At 51.6% G+C, this 16033-nt stretch overlaps 4 protein-coding genes across 4 annotated transcripts; 1 reads left to right on the forward strand and 3 right to left on the reverse strand.

The window, feature by feature from the left end:
- Nucleotides 1-260: 260 nt before the first annotated feature.
- J4E78_005599 (uncharacterized protein) lies at nt 261-1094 on the reverse strand (the record flags this gene model as incomplete). Its single annotated transcript, XM_049366218.1, has 2 exons — nt 261-481; nt 629-1094. The coding sequence occupies 2 exons, from the start codon at nt 1092-1094 to the stop codon at nt 261-263; spliced, it is 687 nt and encodes a 228-aa protein (XP_049221944.1).
- A 1946-nt stretch (nt 1095-3040) lies between these two features.
- On the reverse strand, nt 3041-5032 carry J4E78_005600 (uncharacterized protein; the record flags this gene model as incomplete). Its single annotated transcript, XM_049366219.1, has 3 exons — nt 3041-3319; nt 3375-4966; nt 5026-5032. The coding sequence occupies 3 exons, from the start codon at nt 5030-5032 to the stop codon at nt 3041-3043; spliced, it is 1878 nt and encodes a 625-aa protein (XP_049221945.1).
- Nucleotides 5033-6213: 1181 nt separating this feature from the next.
- Nucleotides 6214-8217, forward strand: J4E78_005601 (uncharacterized protein; the record flags this gene model as incomplete). Its single annotated transcript, XM_049366220.1, has 1 exon — nt 6214-8217. One exon carries the CDS (start codon nt 6214-6216, stop codon nt 8215-8217), a length of 2004 nt encoding a protein of 667 aa, XP_049221946.1.
- A 5819-nt stretch (nt 8218-14036) lies between these two features.
- On the reverse strand, nt 14037-14589 carry J4E78_005602 (uncharacterized protein; the record flags this gene model as incomplete). The annotated part of the gene is made up of 2 exons (XM_049366221.1): nt 14037-14142; nt 14207-14589. The coding sequence occupies 2 exons, from the start codon at nt 14587-14589 to the stop codon at nt 14037-14039; spliced, it is 489 nt and encodes a 162-aa protein (XP_049221947.1).
- Nucleotides 14590-16033: the final 1444 nt, after the last annotated feature.

Here is a 16033-nt window from a genome sequence, read left to right on the forward strand (position 1 = left end):
TGCATCATGACATCATGTTTAACATCGAAACCAAGAAACCAGCAAGACCACAAACCACAACATGCAAACGCAAGGGCAAAGCGAATGCGAAAACATTACCCCCACTAAAGCAAAATAAGAAGCCAAGAGCGTGGAAGAAAGAAAAAGAGACAAAGCCGTTGCAACCGTCTGCGCCACACGCGCTACTGCCGCAGCAGCAGCAATAGTAGCCGGCACGGCACAGCCCTAGTCTCCACCAACATCAACTTCGACTGGAAGCCTTACATCTGGATATTGCACTTCTTCTTGCACTCCGCGGATCCGATAATAGCTCCAGTGCCCACTTCAGGGATCATTTCACCAATGCTGGCGGGGTTGAAAGACGCGTCGCCGAAGCCAGCGCTGATGACGTCTTGAGGGACGGACCAGAGGCTGGGCAGGATGTTGAGGGTGCCGCTGTCGTCGCTGTTGAGGGCGCTGAGGAGGAGGGCGGGTTCGCAGTCTGTGGGTTGGTGTGGTTAGTAAGATGTGCATGTAATCAAGACCGGGTAAGATGCAAGGGCCGTTGCTCAGACCGTGAGGCTGAGAGCCGCATCCCCGATCAGGAAATAGATAGGCGGGAATGTAAAAGGGAGTGTGGAAGACATACCATTGTTCTGCATCATGTGCAGACTTCCCTGCGGGAAGATGGTGACACGCATGGGGATCATGTCCACCTTGCGTGTCTTGACACCATTCTCGCCAATCATGTAAGTCGTCGTGTTACCCGTAATGGCAGTTACCAAGTTGGTAGCCCTGGGGTGCAGATGCGGTGGCAGCATGCCGCAGGGAGCCAGCTTGAGGAGAGCCATGCTGGAGCCGAGGCCAGTGAGAGCAGGGAAGCTAGCAGCATTGGCGTTGATGACAGCGCCGGTGGGCGAGTCGTAGTCTTTGCTGGAGTCGAAGTCGAAGTACCAGTCTTCATCGGCAGGGAGAAGAGCATTGCGGTCGAAGTTTGTGGCGGCCATGCGGAGGGCGGCGTTTAGTTCGGGGTTGACGGTGGAGGATTTGGTGTCCGCGGCGGTGATGAGGGAGGGGAGGAGGGAGGTGAAGAGGAGGATGGTCTTGGTGAACATGGTGATGGTGGGGGTGGGGGGTTTGGGGGTTAGGAGGGAAGATCTGGAGTGTAGAGTGTTGGAGGAGTGAGTGCTTGAGCTGGCGAGATGTTGAGACGATGGGTATATGCTTTTATATACCGACAATCGAACAACAGGACGTGATGTTGGCAAGTGGGGCTGATAGATCTGGGAAGCTGCAAGGCAATCGATCGTATCGACAAGGGTAGAGAGACGGAATAAGGCGTGCTGACCTTGGGGCTGAGTTGCGTTGATGGGTAAATTGTAGTAAGCAAGTGGTGGAGTTTATCGACTTCGATGCCGTCTATCCAAGTCATGCATGCAGACTTATATAGATCAGGCGGCCGCATGGAAGGCTGGGACTCGCTGCAGTGGAGAAGACGAAGGGCCAGGGCGTGTTCGGTAGACTGGACTGCTGACCGCTCTGTCTTGCTCATCGTCGTAGGCTTTCAAGCCACTGTTACTCTTGCCCGGTGGAGGCGTCGCTAGGGAGGTTGATCGGTCATTGGAGCGTTCCTGACTATGGAGCGCCATTCCGTCCCAGCTTGTGTCGTGACCAGCTGTCAAAATTTCCTCGTTTGAGCCGAATATGTTTGTTGATGGCACTGTTGCTTCCGACGGGCTGCGCTGGTGATTGCTGCATATAATGCATCGTGAAGATTATGTGAGAAGCGGTCCGATCCCGGGTGTTGCTGCTTCTGTAAGGTACCTAGGTACATAGGTACATCTCACTTGCCTGCAAACCCGGTTTACGGATCGATGCTCGGGATTCGCACCATGTGTGCGGCCGCATTGGACCAGGGACCGGGGTCAACATAGCGCGTGGCGTAGCTTAACTAGAAGGGGACGTGATAGATTGCTATGCCGAGTTCTCTGACTGTTACTGGCAAGTTGCAGCTTTTGTGCAAACTCGCTTGTAACGAGAAGTGGTCGTAGGTGTGTGATGGACCTTCCTCCATCACATGCTATCTGTTGATACGACCTCTACTTGGGAAGAGACGCCGATTCAGTGTAACAGATTGAAGCTTGTGAGCGTTCCTTGGAGGTCGTAGACGTGCTGTTGGGGATGAGTGGGTCCAGGGTGGTGCTGCACATCAGTCGATGGTCGTAGGCCTTGTGCTGCCCAACAGCATTAGAGCTACCATCAAGCGGAAAAATACGTCGAAATCTGACAGGCGCCTTACATGGCTGCGTCAGGCGCCCCTTGGGTACAGACTGGCTAAAAACGCCACAGTTCTACCGAACGAGGCGGAGCTTAGTCAAGATTGTTGGTGGAGGAACGTCGATATTCTTAGTGACACGGTCGCACTAGAAGATTGCGCCATTGGTCGTTCAAACGCTAAGTTTCGACCAACGGCAATACAGATGTGCGTGTAATTGTGGAAGGAACACAACGCGCCAGTCACGTTGTGGCCTCGTTGCATTAGCTTTGCCGTCTTGGGCGGCTATGCTTTGGTGTGCAGGGATTGGTTAGCCCGACGCGAGTTTGAGAAAAAGATGCCCGCATCGTTGCGCAATATCTTGTGTATCTTGCTGTGCAGCTTTGAGTGCGTTGGAGAAATGACTTACCACGAAGAGAAATGTTTTGCTAGTATCACAATCGCGAGATACTTCGTCCAGGTCAGAATCGGTCGCGGAGCAAGCGCAGCAAAGGTGTAGCTCTAGATTGATTGTGACACCAAACAAGTTGGCCTTCGTGGATCTAGCTCAGCGTTTCATGTAAATGACTTGAAGAGTGGGAAACCGAACAGGATAGTTTTGGGGACAATTTAGGTCGTGAATAGGTAGAAGAATTTTACGCTATCCCAGACGCCCCGAGCATTTCCGGTCTTTGGAAGTGATGGGATTCTAGTATAGACCTCGGGGCTTGAGGTTCACAAGTCCACATCGTCCCATATTGGTCATTCAGTCCCTTCAGTAAGAGCCACACCGGTGACAGCGAACTATCACTGTTTGGTAGCAATACCAGCGGAATCAGCGTGATCAGTCTTATCTGAGCGCATGAGATAGGCCATTACCCCCCAGATGCCTCTCATCGCCTCAGTACGATCATCAACGTTGAACAGATCGAACCATCTTGTTCTTTGCAGTTTTGGGGAAAACCAGTCGGAGTCTGTTGGCGCTTCTTTGGGCAGTCTACCTTCGGTGATGTACTCAAGATAAGCCGGATGTATGCGTAGCTTTAACAGGCTGATGTGGTGGTTCAATGACGATACCATGAAGACCTAGATTGTCGGATCAGCGGAATGAGCTTCCTAGAGCTGTAGTACGAAGCCCTACATCGTCCCACTCAACACTCTTGTCTTTGCCGATGGCCTTGTAGGTCACTTTTGGATCCCACAGTGGGTTTCCAGGTCGCAACGTTTTCCAAATCTCTGCTGGTGACGGCCTGCGGCGAGCCTTGGATCCGTCACGATTCCTGTCGGTGGGTTTTGCTTCAGGTTTGGACGCTGCATCTTTGGACAGTATTTCGATCGCCCCAGTTGTTTCGCCAACCTCGCCCCCGGGTCCTCCACCCCACCGCTCCTTTGTTGTCCACCATCTATCCTCGCCACCTCTTCGTTCAGCTTTCCCCTCTCTAGCTCTCTCTTGTGCCAGCAAAAGCAACCCACCTAACTCGCGCACAGCATCAAGATTAGATTGCTTCTTCAGGTTTCCTGTCAGTCCAAAGCCAACGTCTGCCCTGCATTGTATCCCCAATACCGGACCTTCCATATAGCCATGCCTGGCCTTAGCCCTATCCTGAGGTGCTTGCCAAGCGACAGAGCTCATGCGAACAGGAAATCTAATGTGCTCAATTGTGAGGACGGGAGGACGGCGGTGTGGTGAGAGTGTCACACCAAAAGCCCATGCAATCGGCTCTATGAAAGCACGCACGCAATCAATGCGGTACTGATCAGGCATCTCGGCACCACTCCCGATACGATAGCCTCGGTAAGACCCGTTTGAGAGATCAACTACCTTGTTCTGAGACTCCATATTCACAGCCCAAGGGGCCTTGGGTGGTGCAGCCCGAGCTGGTAGTATGCGGTTTGGATTATTTGACGGCACACGTGCACTCACTGGTGCGGCGCTGGAGCCATTGGCGCCTTGGACCTCGGCTGGTCGATGTCCACTTTCAGCATCTTCAACCTTGGCCTTCTTGCGAGGTTCCTCTTCTTCAGGCGTGCGAGACCCTGGCCTCGCTGTGGATATTCGATTCGAATCAGTTTCACGTTTGGCGTCCTGACTTTGGGCATCTGTGGACTCTTGCGGGGAGCTTGAAACCACTGCCTCTCCGCTAGCACTGCCAGCTTCTTGCACTGGCGGGAGATATTCGTCTAGTGAGGTATCCCAGTAATAAGCCAAGTTGTCAAGACCTTCCCAGAACTTTCGGAAATGCGCTAGTCGAAGCTGTGGTTGATCTCCAACACTCTTGCGCGTGAGTGTTGAGTAAGCATCAGCATTCTTGAAGAACAGTTCTCTCGCTCGGACATAGAACTCTCTCTGATCTGGTACTCTTCTGCCATTGCTCAAGAGTGTGGCCGGGGTATCAGGACTGGTTGCGGCGTCGTTCTCTCCCGGTGATTCTAACCAGGAGGTTGGGGGCAGGAACGACTCTGCGTTGTTTGGCAAGGATGACAATAATGTTTCCAAGTCACATTGGGGCTGAAACGTGACATTCAACAAGGCCAAGGTCTCTTCACTCACATCAGACGGCTTCTTGAGTCGCAAAAAGTGCTCTGATATCCTTGCTCCTGGTTGGGTCCAGGTGGCTGGCAATGTGTTTATTGACGGCTGGGGCGGCTCAAGGGAAGGAAACTTGACGGGTGTCGGTTTCGAGGGTGGCGACCTCTGTTTCTGCGTATCATGCTGCCCCGCAAGCAGGTTGCCTATGAACAAGTTGTCCTATATCAGCAACAATATTGCACGTGCGCCGCACGTCTCAGACGAAACATGTGTGGAATATATACCCACTTGACTGACAGAAGCATGCCAAGTAGCTACCACAACAAGCAGCTGAATCCGAGAAGAAAGAAAACATGTATGCGGATTTGGAAGGCCATTTCAGATGCCATCGTAAACCAAGCTTCGAGATGATGTGATTGGCGTAGACTCCCGAGGTCCACTTCGAGCGGGCAGACAAGACCTCTGCGCGAGACGAAGAGACGCCGGCAATGGACCAAGAACAAACCAATAAGAAGAACACTCACCGCTGAAGCTGAACATTATCACAGGGTCGTGGTACGAGGACCGTGATGCTTAGGGGCGTGGTGGAATCGGCGATGGATGTCGAAGTCGAGCGAGGGCCGCGGATCTTCAAACCGGACGTGCGCACCCAACGCAACAACGTCTCCACACCCACCAGCGACTCTCTGCTAGAGCTTTGCGCGAGCATGCGATATTGATGCATTATATCAAACTTCAGGAAAACCAGATATGAGTATTGTGACAGTTCCTCCCCGCAAGCCACGCGCGGCGTAGCCACCTGAACTCTAAGAGCACGTTCATGCATTACCCCGAAGGCGACTGTCAAGTGGTGCCACTTGGGCCAAATGAATCATGGGATGACAAGGCAGACCAGGAAGATGCTTCTCAGCGATTTGGAAGGTGCGAGAGGTCGAACAGAAGTATTTTCCATCTTCGAGTTGCTTTTGGTGTTCAGTCACGTGCTGAGGACGCCTGCTCGCCAGGTGCGCAACACCAGCACCAGCCTCCAACACTCCTCTCCATCCAACCCCATCGCGCATCGTCACATATGTCATCGCGTCCGCGAGAATGGCTACCAGAGTGCTTTGTCGGGCGGCACGGCAGTCGGCTGAGACGGCCAGGCCGGTGCCGCTCAAGTGTGCGAGGCTCAGCGCGCTTCATGTGCATTGTTCGAAGCGCGATGTGAAGCCGCCCGCGTTTCAGACGGATACAAGCGCACCATACTGTGCCAACGGTTGACTACCACCCGGCCGTTCTTCGAACGCCTACTAACACCTCTCTTCGTTAACCATTCATTCAGCATCACGTAGCGGTAAACTCCAATTTCCCAGTTTAATATGCACAAAGCGTCCGCGGCGCCTTGTATCCTTTCTCTTCGTCTCTCTTTCTGAGCCCTTGTCGGCGTTTCTTTCCATGAGCTACTGCTCGCATGGCCACCCCTCAAGAGTCCATTACGACGGTAAACGGGAGACGATGCACTCGTTCTCGGGCCCGAACGGCCCTCACAACCTCGACGACTCCAGCAACATCCGCAGCCGCCGCCCCTCCCCAAGTCACTTCGTCCACGACCGTTGAGGCGGCACCCAAGATAGAGACCAGCACCAGCCAAGCACCGCCTCCGCCACCTCCTCCCTCTTCGACGGCACCGGCACCAGCGCCGACTACGTCTGCCCAGCAGACAGCACAGCCGCCCCCCGCAGTGCCTACAACATCTACGACGGAAGCAGCAGCGACGTCCGCGATAGGTACGAGTAGCCCGGCCCCTACATCCTCGGAGCGGGTGACACCGCTGGCTCTCGCAACTTCAGCCCGTGCAACGGCAGCGGCTCAGAAGCAGCCAGAAACTCAAGCGGCACCGGAAGCGTCTTCTCCGGCCGCTGCTGTTCCTCTGGCTGTGTCTTCGCAAGCTGCTGCGGCTTCACAGGTGGCTGTGGCGGTGTCTTCGGCTCCGCCTCCGCCTCCAAGTCCCATACCAACAAGTTCTGACACAGAACAAATAGCTGTTCCAACGTCACTCGTTGCATCTTCGCGCGCACCGGCTCGCTTCACAGCTCCGGCGATATCCGAAGGTGCCACATCGAACGCGAGCCCTCCGCTGGCGATAGAAACCGACACGAATGCACAACCGTCAGTGACAGAAGCGCCGGCTATCGCAGAACCACAGCCCACTACTTCGCTAGTAGACTCTACACCGACCGGAGGATCGGCTGGCATAATTGCACCGGAACAAGGGAATTCTGGCGACAACAGCCCGTTGACCTTTGCGAACGGTGGAAACATAGGAGGCATAATCGGGGGTGTCTTTGGCGGCGTAGCTGGATTGGCCTTGATTAGCGTATTGCTCTTCGTCTGCTTGCGAAAACGGAAGTCGCGGCCCGTGCGATGGAACGAGAAGCAAGAGTCTGACCCAAGTTTCCTGGCCAGGTTGAAGACGATACCCAGCGGGGTGGGCGCATTCGTTGCCAGGATTAAAGGAAACCAATCCGGCCCGATCAGCAATCCCTACCAACGCCACGCTGCGCAAGCCAGCGTTGGTTCAGTATATTCGAGGGACTCCAATGGCAGAGGTCGATCAACCAGCGAGCCGCAAGGATTCTTCGGTGTTAAGCGCGCAGGCTCCAGCAACAGCATATCAAGCAAGAAGAGCGAGAGGAATCTGCTCCGGAAGAAACCAAGCAGCATTTCATCAAACTACCGATTTCCAGGGATTGTCGAAGATACAGGTTCGCCAAATCCTTTCGCTGATCCGAAAAGTACGCTGTTGGTACTCAACCCGGATCCTCGAAGCGCGCCTGTCACACCGCAGGTCCCTGTTGCTGCTGCCGACACGGAACCCAGAGATCCTTTCGCATCGATCCAGGACCCACCTGGAGCTGCACCAGCCTGGGCTCAAGTACCGACTCATCACCATACACGTACTATAAGCTCAGTATCGGCCCTGAGCTCACATCCCGTGTCCTCTTTCTACACGGCCGACAACCCGTTCCGAGATCCACCTTATGCGCCGCCTGCTCCCAGTCAGGCGGTCCTACCGAGCCACACTCGTCGTTCATCAATGGCATTACCAGGCTTCAACGCGTTGTCGACCGTGGATGCGACCTCCACGTTCGCCTCTCGCGACTCTGACATGTTCTTCGGAGAACCAGGACCGAGCAGGCCCGCCACCAACTTCTTCACCCCAATGCCAACTGGTCGCACGGTCCGACAATCGGATCCTTTCGACCTCGACCGACCTGAAGTTCTTGGCTTTACAAGCGTCTTCAACATCAACAGAAAAGAGGTGGCCGGAAATATCACACGACAACCTACACGAAGTAAACGAACAAGTAGCGTCGGCAACTGGGGTAACGCGGCGCCAGACGCCAATAACTACGGCTTGTTTCCGAGAGACAGCACAAAGCCGCCACCATGGGGACCGAACGGCAGGAGATGACGACGGCCACACGACGATGCAATGTCGCAATGGAGGAACCTTTCGCGCACAGGACGCGTAAAGACATAATGAGCAACAACACGGACGGCGTCCCACGATCTTTTCTCTCGATGGCAGGAAGTATTCCGCGGGCTCCATCACTCTTTTTTACCCACACACACGCCTTTCCTCCCACTTTGAATATGCACTGATCGAGCCATTTTTCTGTAACATATATCCCCCCACTACAGATTTTCTTGTAGTTGTCGTAGCGTAGCATAGCGTAAAATATACCCCTCAATGAATACCATTACGTATACCAGTATCGATTGTTCCGATGGAAGATTGTTCCAAGTAGTGGAGATGATTAGTGATAGGCGCATTGATTGTAATGTAAAGTGATGTACGAGGTCGTACGATGGCGGAGACGGGTGGCGGTTGCCAAGGTGGGTTTGGAGTGTCAACCTGAGGCAAGGGCGTAGGACGCTAGGTATAAGGTTTGACTTGTGAGTGACAAGAAGTCTACTCGGATGCGGGAAATACTTTGGCCGTGGAGGCGAATGGTTCGGATTATGTCGTTCCTGTCTGGTTCCGGATAAGGCATGTTGACGTAGGAGTCTGGGATGGGTTATCGTTGTTTCTCGATGTGGCTGACCCCGCTTTAGCAGCCCCCAGCTCCTTCCTCTCGACAACATACACCTCTCCACCATAGCATACCTCTTCGCGAAAACAAACCTGGCCTTAAACAATCTAGTTGAAGTTTAATCTTCTGGTCTAACAAGATCGAGCGTCACTTCCGGCAGGCCTTCACAATGCTGTGCGATGTCTGCCTGGACATCTTCCGAGGCTCATGTCCCGCAGAATTCGTAGAGAATAAGCATCATGGCTCGATCGAAAGCTTGCAGCGATCCATCCTCGAGAACTGTGACATCTGTCGTCTTTTCTGGGACGATATCCCTCGCATTCTCCTTGGCATTCATCCACTAGGCGCAAAGGACATTAAAATTCGGACAGTGTTCAGCCTCACTTCTTATCCCGTCACTTCTTGCCCCGTCAACAGCTCCACACAGAAATTGGTATTTTACAGATATTTGACCTCCAAAGTCGCTGCTGTACCCCTTGCCGCACGCTATTGGAACATTTACTGTGAGCCCACAAACGGTATGCGCATCTCGCCGTAACCCAGCAGTATGTGCTGACTTTGAAAACTGGAGACAGCAACAGTTCTGACGCAGAGAAGCCGTACAACTACTCAGACTGGACTGCTAGTATGACCTGTGCGAGGACATGGTTGGCCGAATGCATGAAGAATCACAGCAACTGCCCAGCATCTCGCTCGAGCGAGCGCGCAATCAGCGAAACATCTCATCCTGTAGCCGGGCCCTCCACATACCGCCCAACGCGTCTCCTCGAAATTGGTGAGCCAGAGGCTAATAGAGTACGTCTGCGGCTATCCTCTGAGCTAGAAGGTACTTCTTCAGAGTATGCAACACTGAGCCACTGCTGGGGGAAATCCCAAACACTCAGATTGACTTCACATTCGATCCAACGCTTCAGAGATGGCGTGGCAGTCTCTGAACTGGGCAAGACATTCCAGGATGCTATATACACCGCGCAGGCAATTGGCATCAAGCTGTTATGGATAGATTCTTTTTGTATCTTCCAGGACTCCAAGAAAGACTGGCAGCAAGAAGCGGGACTGATGAGTCAGGTATATCGCAATAGCATCCTAAACATAGCCGCCAGTATTGCTGTTGATAGCGATGTCGGCTTCTTGCACGAGAGAGCTTCGACTGTTGAGCCCTACGTCGTCCACACTACGTGGACCAATCACTCGAATGGCAATTACCATGTTTACCATGCCGGGTATTGGTTAAAGAATTTCGAGCGCATGCCGTTAAGCCAACGCGCATGGGCCTTTCAAGAAACGACTTTAGCTCCCAGAATACTTTATTTCTGTGGTACTCAGATGTTCTGGGAGTGTCATGAGCTGAAAGCTTGTGAGACATGGCCCACCGGGCTGCCGCCAGATATGATACGACACTTTTCGCTGAAGTCTACAAGATCTCCTGAAGCTATTGAGATTCCTGGCACGAAGAGTATTGGTAGGATCGGGCCTCCGCGTGTTTCTGCAGACAAGAAAGCTCCACTCCACACAGCTTCATTCAGAGATGTGTGGAGTGATATCGTCGAAAAGTATAGTCTGTGTAGCCTGACCTACCCTAGTGACAAGTTGATTGCTCTGTCGGGTATCGCAAAGTACTTGGAGCAGTTCATGGATGTGGAGTACTGCGCGGGCCTCTGGGGTCATGATATGGCTCGAGGGTTGGCCTGGTTTGCCAAAAAGAGTCTCGACTTGAAGCATGTATTTCCAACCGAGACAGACCCCATTCCTTACCGTGCACCTTCATGGTCATGGGCATGTATAGATGGTGGAATAATGTGGCATGATTATAATCGGGAGGAATGCCAATGCTGCGTCGACGTCATTCGTTGGCAAGTCCAGTCCGCGACCGGAGACCGAACAGGTGCTATCACCGGCGCTACTGTGCAACTATCCGGATACCTGAAAACGATCGAGCTACATCCAGATTTCGGAAACCGGAGAAAATACAATATCTACCGCGATGGGAAGTGGGATAGAATGGGCATTGACCATTTCTACTTCGATCGTCGCCCGCTGTCGTCCCAGCTTCATTGTATGCCTCTCTACACCAAGTGGGAGTCTCTGTGGGCCCTTTTACTTGAGCCTACGCGAGATGTGCATGGCCAGTTTCGAAGAGTAGGGCTGTTTCGCACATTGTTCAGTGATATGGGCTTGGTAGACTTGAATGAGTTCCGACGCTTCAAGAATGAGTCATGGCTGGAGTATGAATTGGTCGATGATGAGGGGAAATACACGATTACGATCATATAGAAACGATCTCCATTCTGCGATACGAGACTGCAGGCGACATAGCGTTTTTTCTTTCTCCGCTATAACCTTTTTATTGCCTCCTAGAGGCTACATACATAGTATTAGGTAACGGAAATCTTTGCAAAGATTCATGATAGGAATACAGGAAATAAAGCAGGTTCTATGCAACTGTAGCTCAGCCAATCACAATCACATGACCTCCGTTTTAGTTTCGTCATTAACATCACAAAAGACGTGCGCATGACTCCGCGTGACCGCCCACAACCAGCAGTCCGCTCTCGCTCGACGAGACCAAGGTATGAAGAAGGTAGTGAAGTAGTAGCACCGCAGCTCTCCCTCGAATGCATGTAGCTTGATCACTTTCAGCCCGTAGCATCGGCTGTTTTGTCGTGCTTCTTGGTGTCTTCTTCGCCCACTTTCGATCTCGCGGGACATCTTGGGCCTCTTTCCGTGTTTTGGAAGAAGTGACAGCAAGAGTCGTGAGGAAGAAGAGAGGCAAAGACATGTAAGATCCCGTTGTGCATTTTTATCGCGAGAAAGAAGGCAGACGGAGACATCGGGACGCACGCCGGACTTTTTAGTCGCACAAGGCGAGAGTTGTAGATAGGAAGGAAGAACTCGACAAGAGAAGAGAGATTTAAATACCCCAGTCTCAACAGGCGAGTCACATGTCGACAGCAGACTCGCCGCCGGAGCTCATCTTTTCATTTTGCTTAACTTTTAGTCATAGGTTGTTCATGTTCTCGTTCTAGTCGCTCACATTGTAGCTCTTTGTGAGGGTAGCCGAGTTGAACTGCTTATTCAGATGAGTCGACAGTGGACCTGTCACATTGGAACGTATAGGGCTATCTTCTTGGAGAACGAGAAGGTCAACAAACATCACATGGTCCTGTTCTTTGTTTTGGAAAGACTTGCTCGTCGATAGGAAAGTAAAGGAAATGGAGATAAGGCCGCCAAAAGCTGGTTTTATACGCAGCACGCGAAGCTCACAGCTATTCAAAAGGTATTACGCATGTTTCTGTCGGTTACATTCAACCGTACCAATACACAAGTTCGCAAGTTTTGTGCTACTGACGTAAATACCAGATCTTTGTTTCTGGCGACGCGGAAGAGCCATGCAAAGCGTGTATTGTTGGTTTGAGACATATTGCCTTGCTCTCATTGTTTTGCAAAGGATCAAGTTGCCGAATCATGGATGTAGTTGTTCGCATTTTCGTATCCTAGTGGAACGTAGTGTGGTGGCCAGAAGAAGAGAGAAAAGACAAAAGGCACAGCACTTGTTTTATAGCACTGTCGAGAGTGTATAAAGCTCGTAAAACTTTCAGATTGCAGATTTATCGTCTTGCCAGGCAGATACCATGATAGTTTCCATTGTTCCTTTTCTGGCTGAGCATGTATGGCCTCATACCGATCTTTTTGAGAAAAGCGACGCAGAAGCATGCGATCATCTCTCGCACGTTTTTTTTTTGAATAACAAGAACGGAATTGACATGAGAAAGAAGAGGGAGAAACAGCCACAAGAAGCGCTTTATACTCTATGCCAACGTAATCTCGTGACTGCGTGCTCCAAGACACACGACAAGTAGTTTGGTACTCTGGAATAGATAGTTGGAGAGTATTTCGCTATGCTTTGTGAGTCTGAACACATGCAACCGACGAGACCGCTTTTTACGGAACCAGCTCGCACAAACACATGAACTTTGGTAAATCGGGTTTTGGTACACAAAGCAGCGTGGTGGTGTTGAAGGAAAGAAATAACTGGGTAGACTCAATTGCGGTTTAAATATCGTACTAGCGGCTGCGCGCTCTCGAGAAGCACATTAAGACGTTCCGTAACTGTTTCAAGCTCCGCCGGTACTCATGGTATTGTTAGGAGGTACATATCGGCCTCGAGTACGACATGTCGGTAAAGTTTTGGAGAGAAGTACGGGAAAAAGCCATGAATTTTGTGGCTACTGCTTTTGATGCAAGGTTGAGTCACTTTTGATGGGTGAAAAGAGTGTAAGAAGGAAGAGCCTTTCGCAGCCTTTGGATATTTCGACCGTCGGACGCAGGAAGCATGGACAATGCGGTAACCTTTTTTTCTTCTCTCCACGAGGCGACGGACATGAACCATGGTACAGCCGTTTTCTGGTATTCAAGTACTGGTTTCAATACCATGTTTCTGACACTCGTTTTAGCCATAATAGAAAGCGGACATGTGTCTTTTCGCTAAACATGTGGCTGATGCTGTAAAGTTTGGAACAGAGAAAAGAGACCATGTAATTTGATGCAAGCATTTTCGTGTGTACGACCGAAGGGTTGGCGATAAGGAAGAAGAGAGAAGCAATCGCAAAGAGTAGCTTTTATACGTCTTTGCCTAGCGGCGCTTCCTCCACTCGCGGAAGCCATGGGCGTTGTGTGGGTATATTTCGAGGAAATATATCCAGTGCTTTAGTCGATCTCCCCAACATGTCGACATAGTGAGTGATTTTGAACGGGCAGCCATGACACGGTAATTCCATCTTTTAGAATCGAGCAGACAGTGGAACATGGCGTTGTTGAGGTGGCTTTTGAGAGAAGACACATCATTCTCGAGGTGATGTTTTTTGGAGCAGGCGAGAAGGTCATCGGAGAGTCAGTCGAAAATTTTGGAGAAAATAATGGAGAAAGATGATGAAGAAGTCAAGGACCGGCGCTCGTGAAGCTTATATACCTTTCTCTGCCAAGAGATCAAAGAGAGCACGTGTCTTGCCGTGACTTCATGCCATGTTCAAACTAAAGAGAGTGATCAATCGCGACCATCACAAGACATGCAGGGTGAAGAACGAAGTTTTCCAAGTTGTTGCATCTTGCAGTCATTAACATTATTCTATGTTGTCTCTATCCGTCTCGATAGAGCTCCAGGAGGTTATCATCTTCATTATCTCCACATCATTCCCATCTATGCGATACCGAAGACCTTGGTAGGAGTAATGGTGAAGTTGAGAGGGTAAGTGACAAACTGGTTGTACCTAGCCTCGTGGGTGCCGGAGAAGTTGTACGCAGGGCTATGGTATCAAGATCAGCTTACGTCCATCAAATGTAACAGAAAAGGAAGATGTGAAAACTTACCGGTCACCATAAGCCGCATACTCAAAGCTAACCTCGATCTCCTTAGGTCCAAGACCCTGACCATCGTGCACCCTCTCAGAGAGCCTAGCCGCAACACCATTGTTGACACCCTCAAGCAGCTGGCAGTTCTCATACGCAGAAGGAATCATGAAGCTCTGGTCGTAGCCCTGCTCGTAGCCGTGGCAGTACGCCTTGACGCCGGCGGGACCTTCCGGCACGCTAGGCACGGTGATGTTGAAGTTGTAGTAGCAGCCCTGGCGGGAGCAGCCGGCCTCCCAGTTCTCGACTTGCCAGGTCCAGCCTTCTGGGATGGCGATTTGGCGGGCAACGGGGCCGGCCATGGCGGTTGAGGCGAGGAGAGCGAGGGCAGTGAAGGAGACCATGGTTGCGGTTTGTGTGTGTGTGGGTTTGGTGGGTTGGTATTAGGTGTAAAGGTGTGAGGCGTGAGTATTGTGAGGTTGTGAGTACAGCAAAACGAACGACGCGACGAAGGTCTAATATACAATCCCCAATCTTCTCAATACGAGCCCCCAACCCACAGCCAAAGGCATAGTCGTGCCGATTAATCAATCGCCAATACGGCTATTAGCCGTACGGACGGACAAAGTTTACTCGTTCGGGCATTTAGACGTCACTTTGCGCCGAGATCGCCAGCCGAGGATGCCCGTTACAGCATGACGCACTAACGCTCGACAAGGCTGTCCCCGTCCACTAACCACAACGCGCGCATCACGGTCCACCCATGGCCTATATTTGGCGTCAACGTCTTATGCCCTTCTCCCACGATGCGAACAGTGTGCTCCTTCACCGTCTTCTAGGGTGATATGGACGGTCGATAAGATGTTGGTTGCAGGCTATGCCTCGGATTGTGAGCTGATTAGGTGAGTGTGCTACCGCTATCCAGTTAGTCTACCAGTTTTGCCAGCATGGCCACAGTGGAGACGCTAGGTGCGCTCTCGTATTTCCCCATGATGGTGGTGCGAGGAACGTCATTTCTCGACCAAAAGTCTGTTTAGTTGCTGTTTCGTTGTTACGGTCGCCACGGGGCTGAGGTAACATCATTTCTGGGCAGACCTCACCTGATCGTATTGCTTCTGCGGCTAAGGTTGGTCGAACACCGCGTTGTTTTAATGTGAGGACGGTGTTCACGAGGGCTTGATCATGCCTGTATCTCAGGAGTCTTTTGGAAGCGCAAGTCCATAAGAACGGCATAATTCATTTTCTAAGGGCATATTCGAGAACGCAGCGCATGTACCTTTTTCACGCTCCATTTGAGTTTTGTAGACAGGGAAGAAACCACACGCGCATGTGCTGTTTAGCGATTTGTTTAGAGTAAGAGGACGCGCCACACGCATGCCGACCTCAGTGACCAATTTCGAGAAGACGAGGAAGCGACAAACACATGTTTGTGTCCTAACTCTGTTTAGAGCAAAGAGGAAGCGACAAACACATATCACCGTCTGGGTGCGTATTTAGAAAGCGAGGAAGCAGCACACTCATGTGACATTGGCGAATGGCTTTTGGTTCCACAAAGAGGAGTAAAAGTGTGTTGGAAGAAGGGAAGAGTCCACCACCCGTGAGATTTATATACCTCCTCCGACCACCAGAGGAGACCAACAGAACCATGAATACAAACGGCAGTGTTTTCGCAAGTGGAAGAAAGGACACAGACAGTCACACTCATGTGTACAGCTGGCGAAGCGTTTGAACAAGCGCGTCTCTCCACCATCGCAATTTTGCGAGCGGGGAACCAGAAGGATACATGAGATTGGTGTTGTCGCTTTTGAAAGAGCAACCTCCACTGCATTTGGCTCATGTCATAGTTGT

The sequence above is a fragment of the Alternaria triticimaculans genome (genome assembly GCF_023758025.1).
Source record: "Alternaria triticimaculans strain BMP 0046 chromosome Unknown scaffold_7, whole genome shotgun sequence".
NCBI classification, from domain to species: Eukaryota; Fungi; Ascomycota; class Dothideomycetes; order Pleosporales; family Pleosporaceae; genus Alternaria; species Alternaria triticimaculans.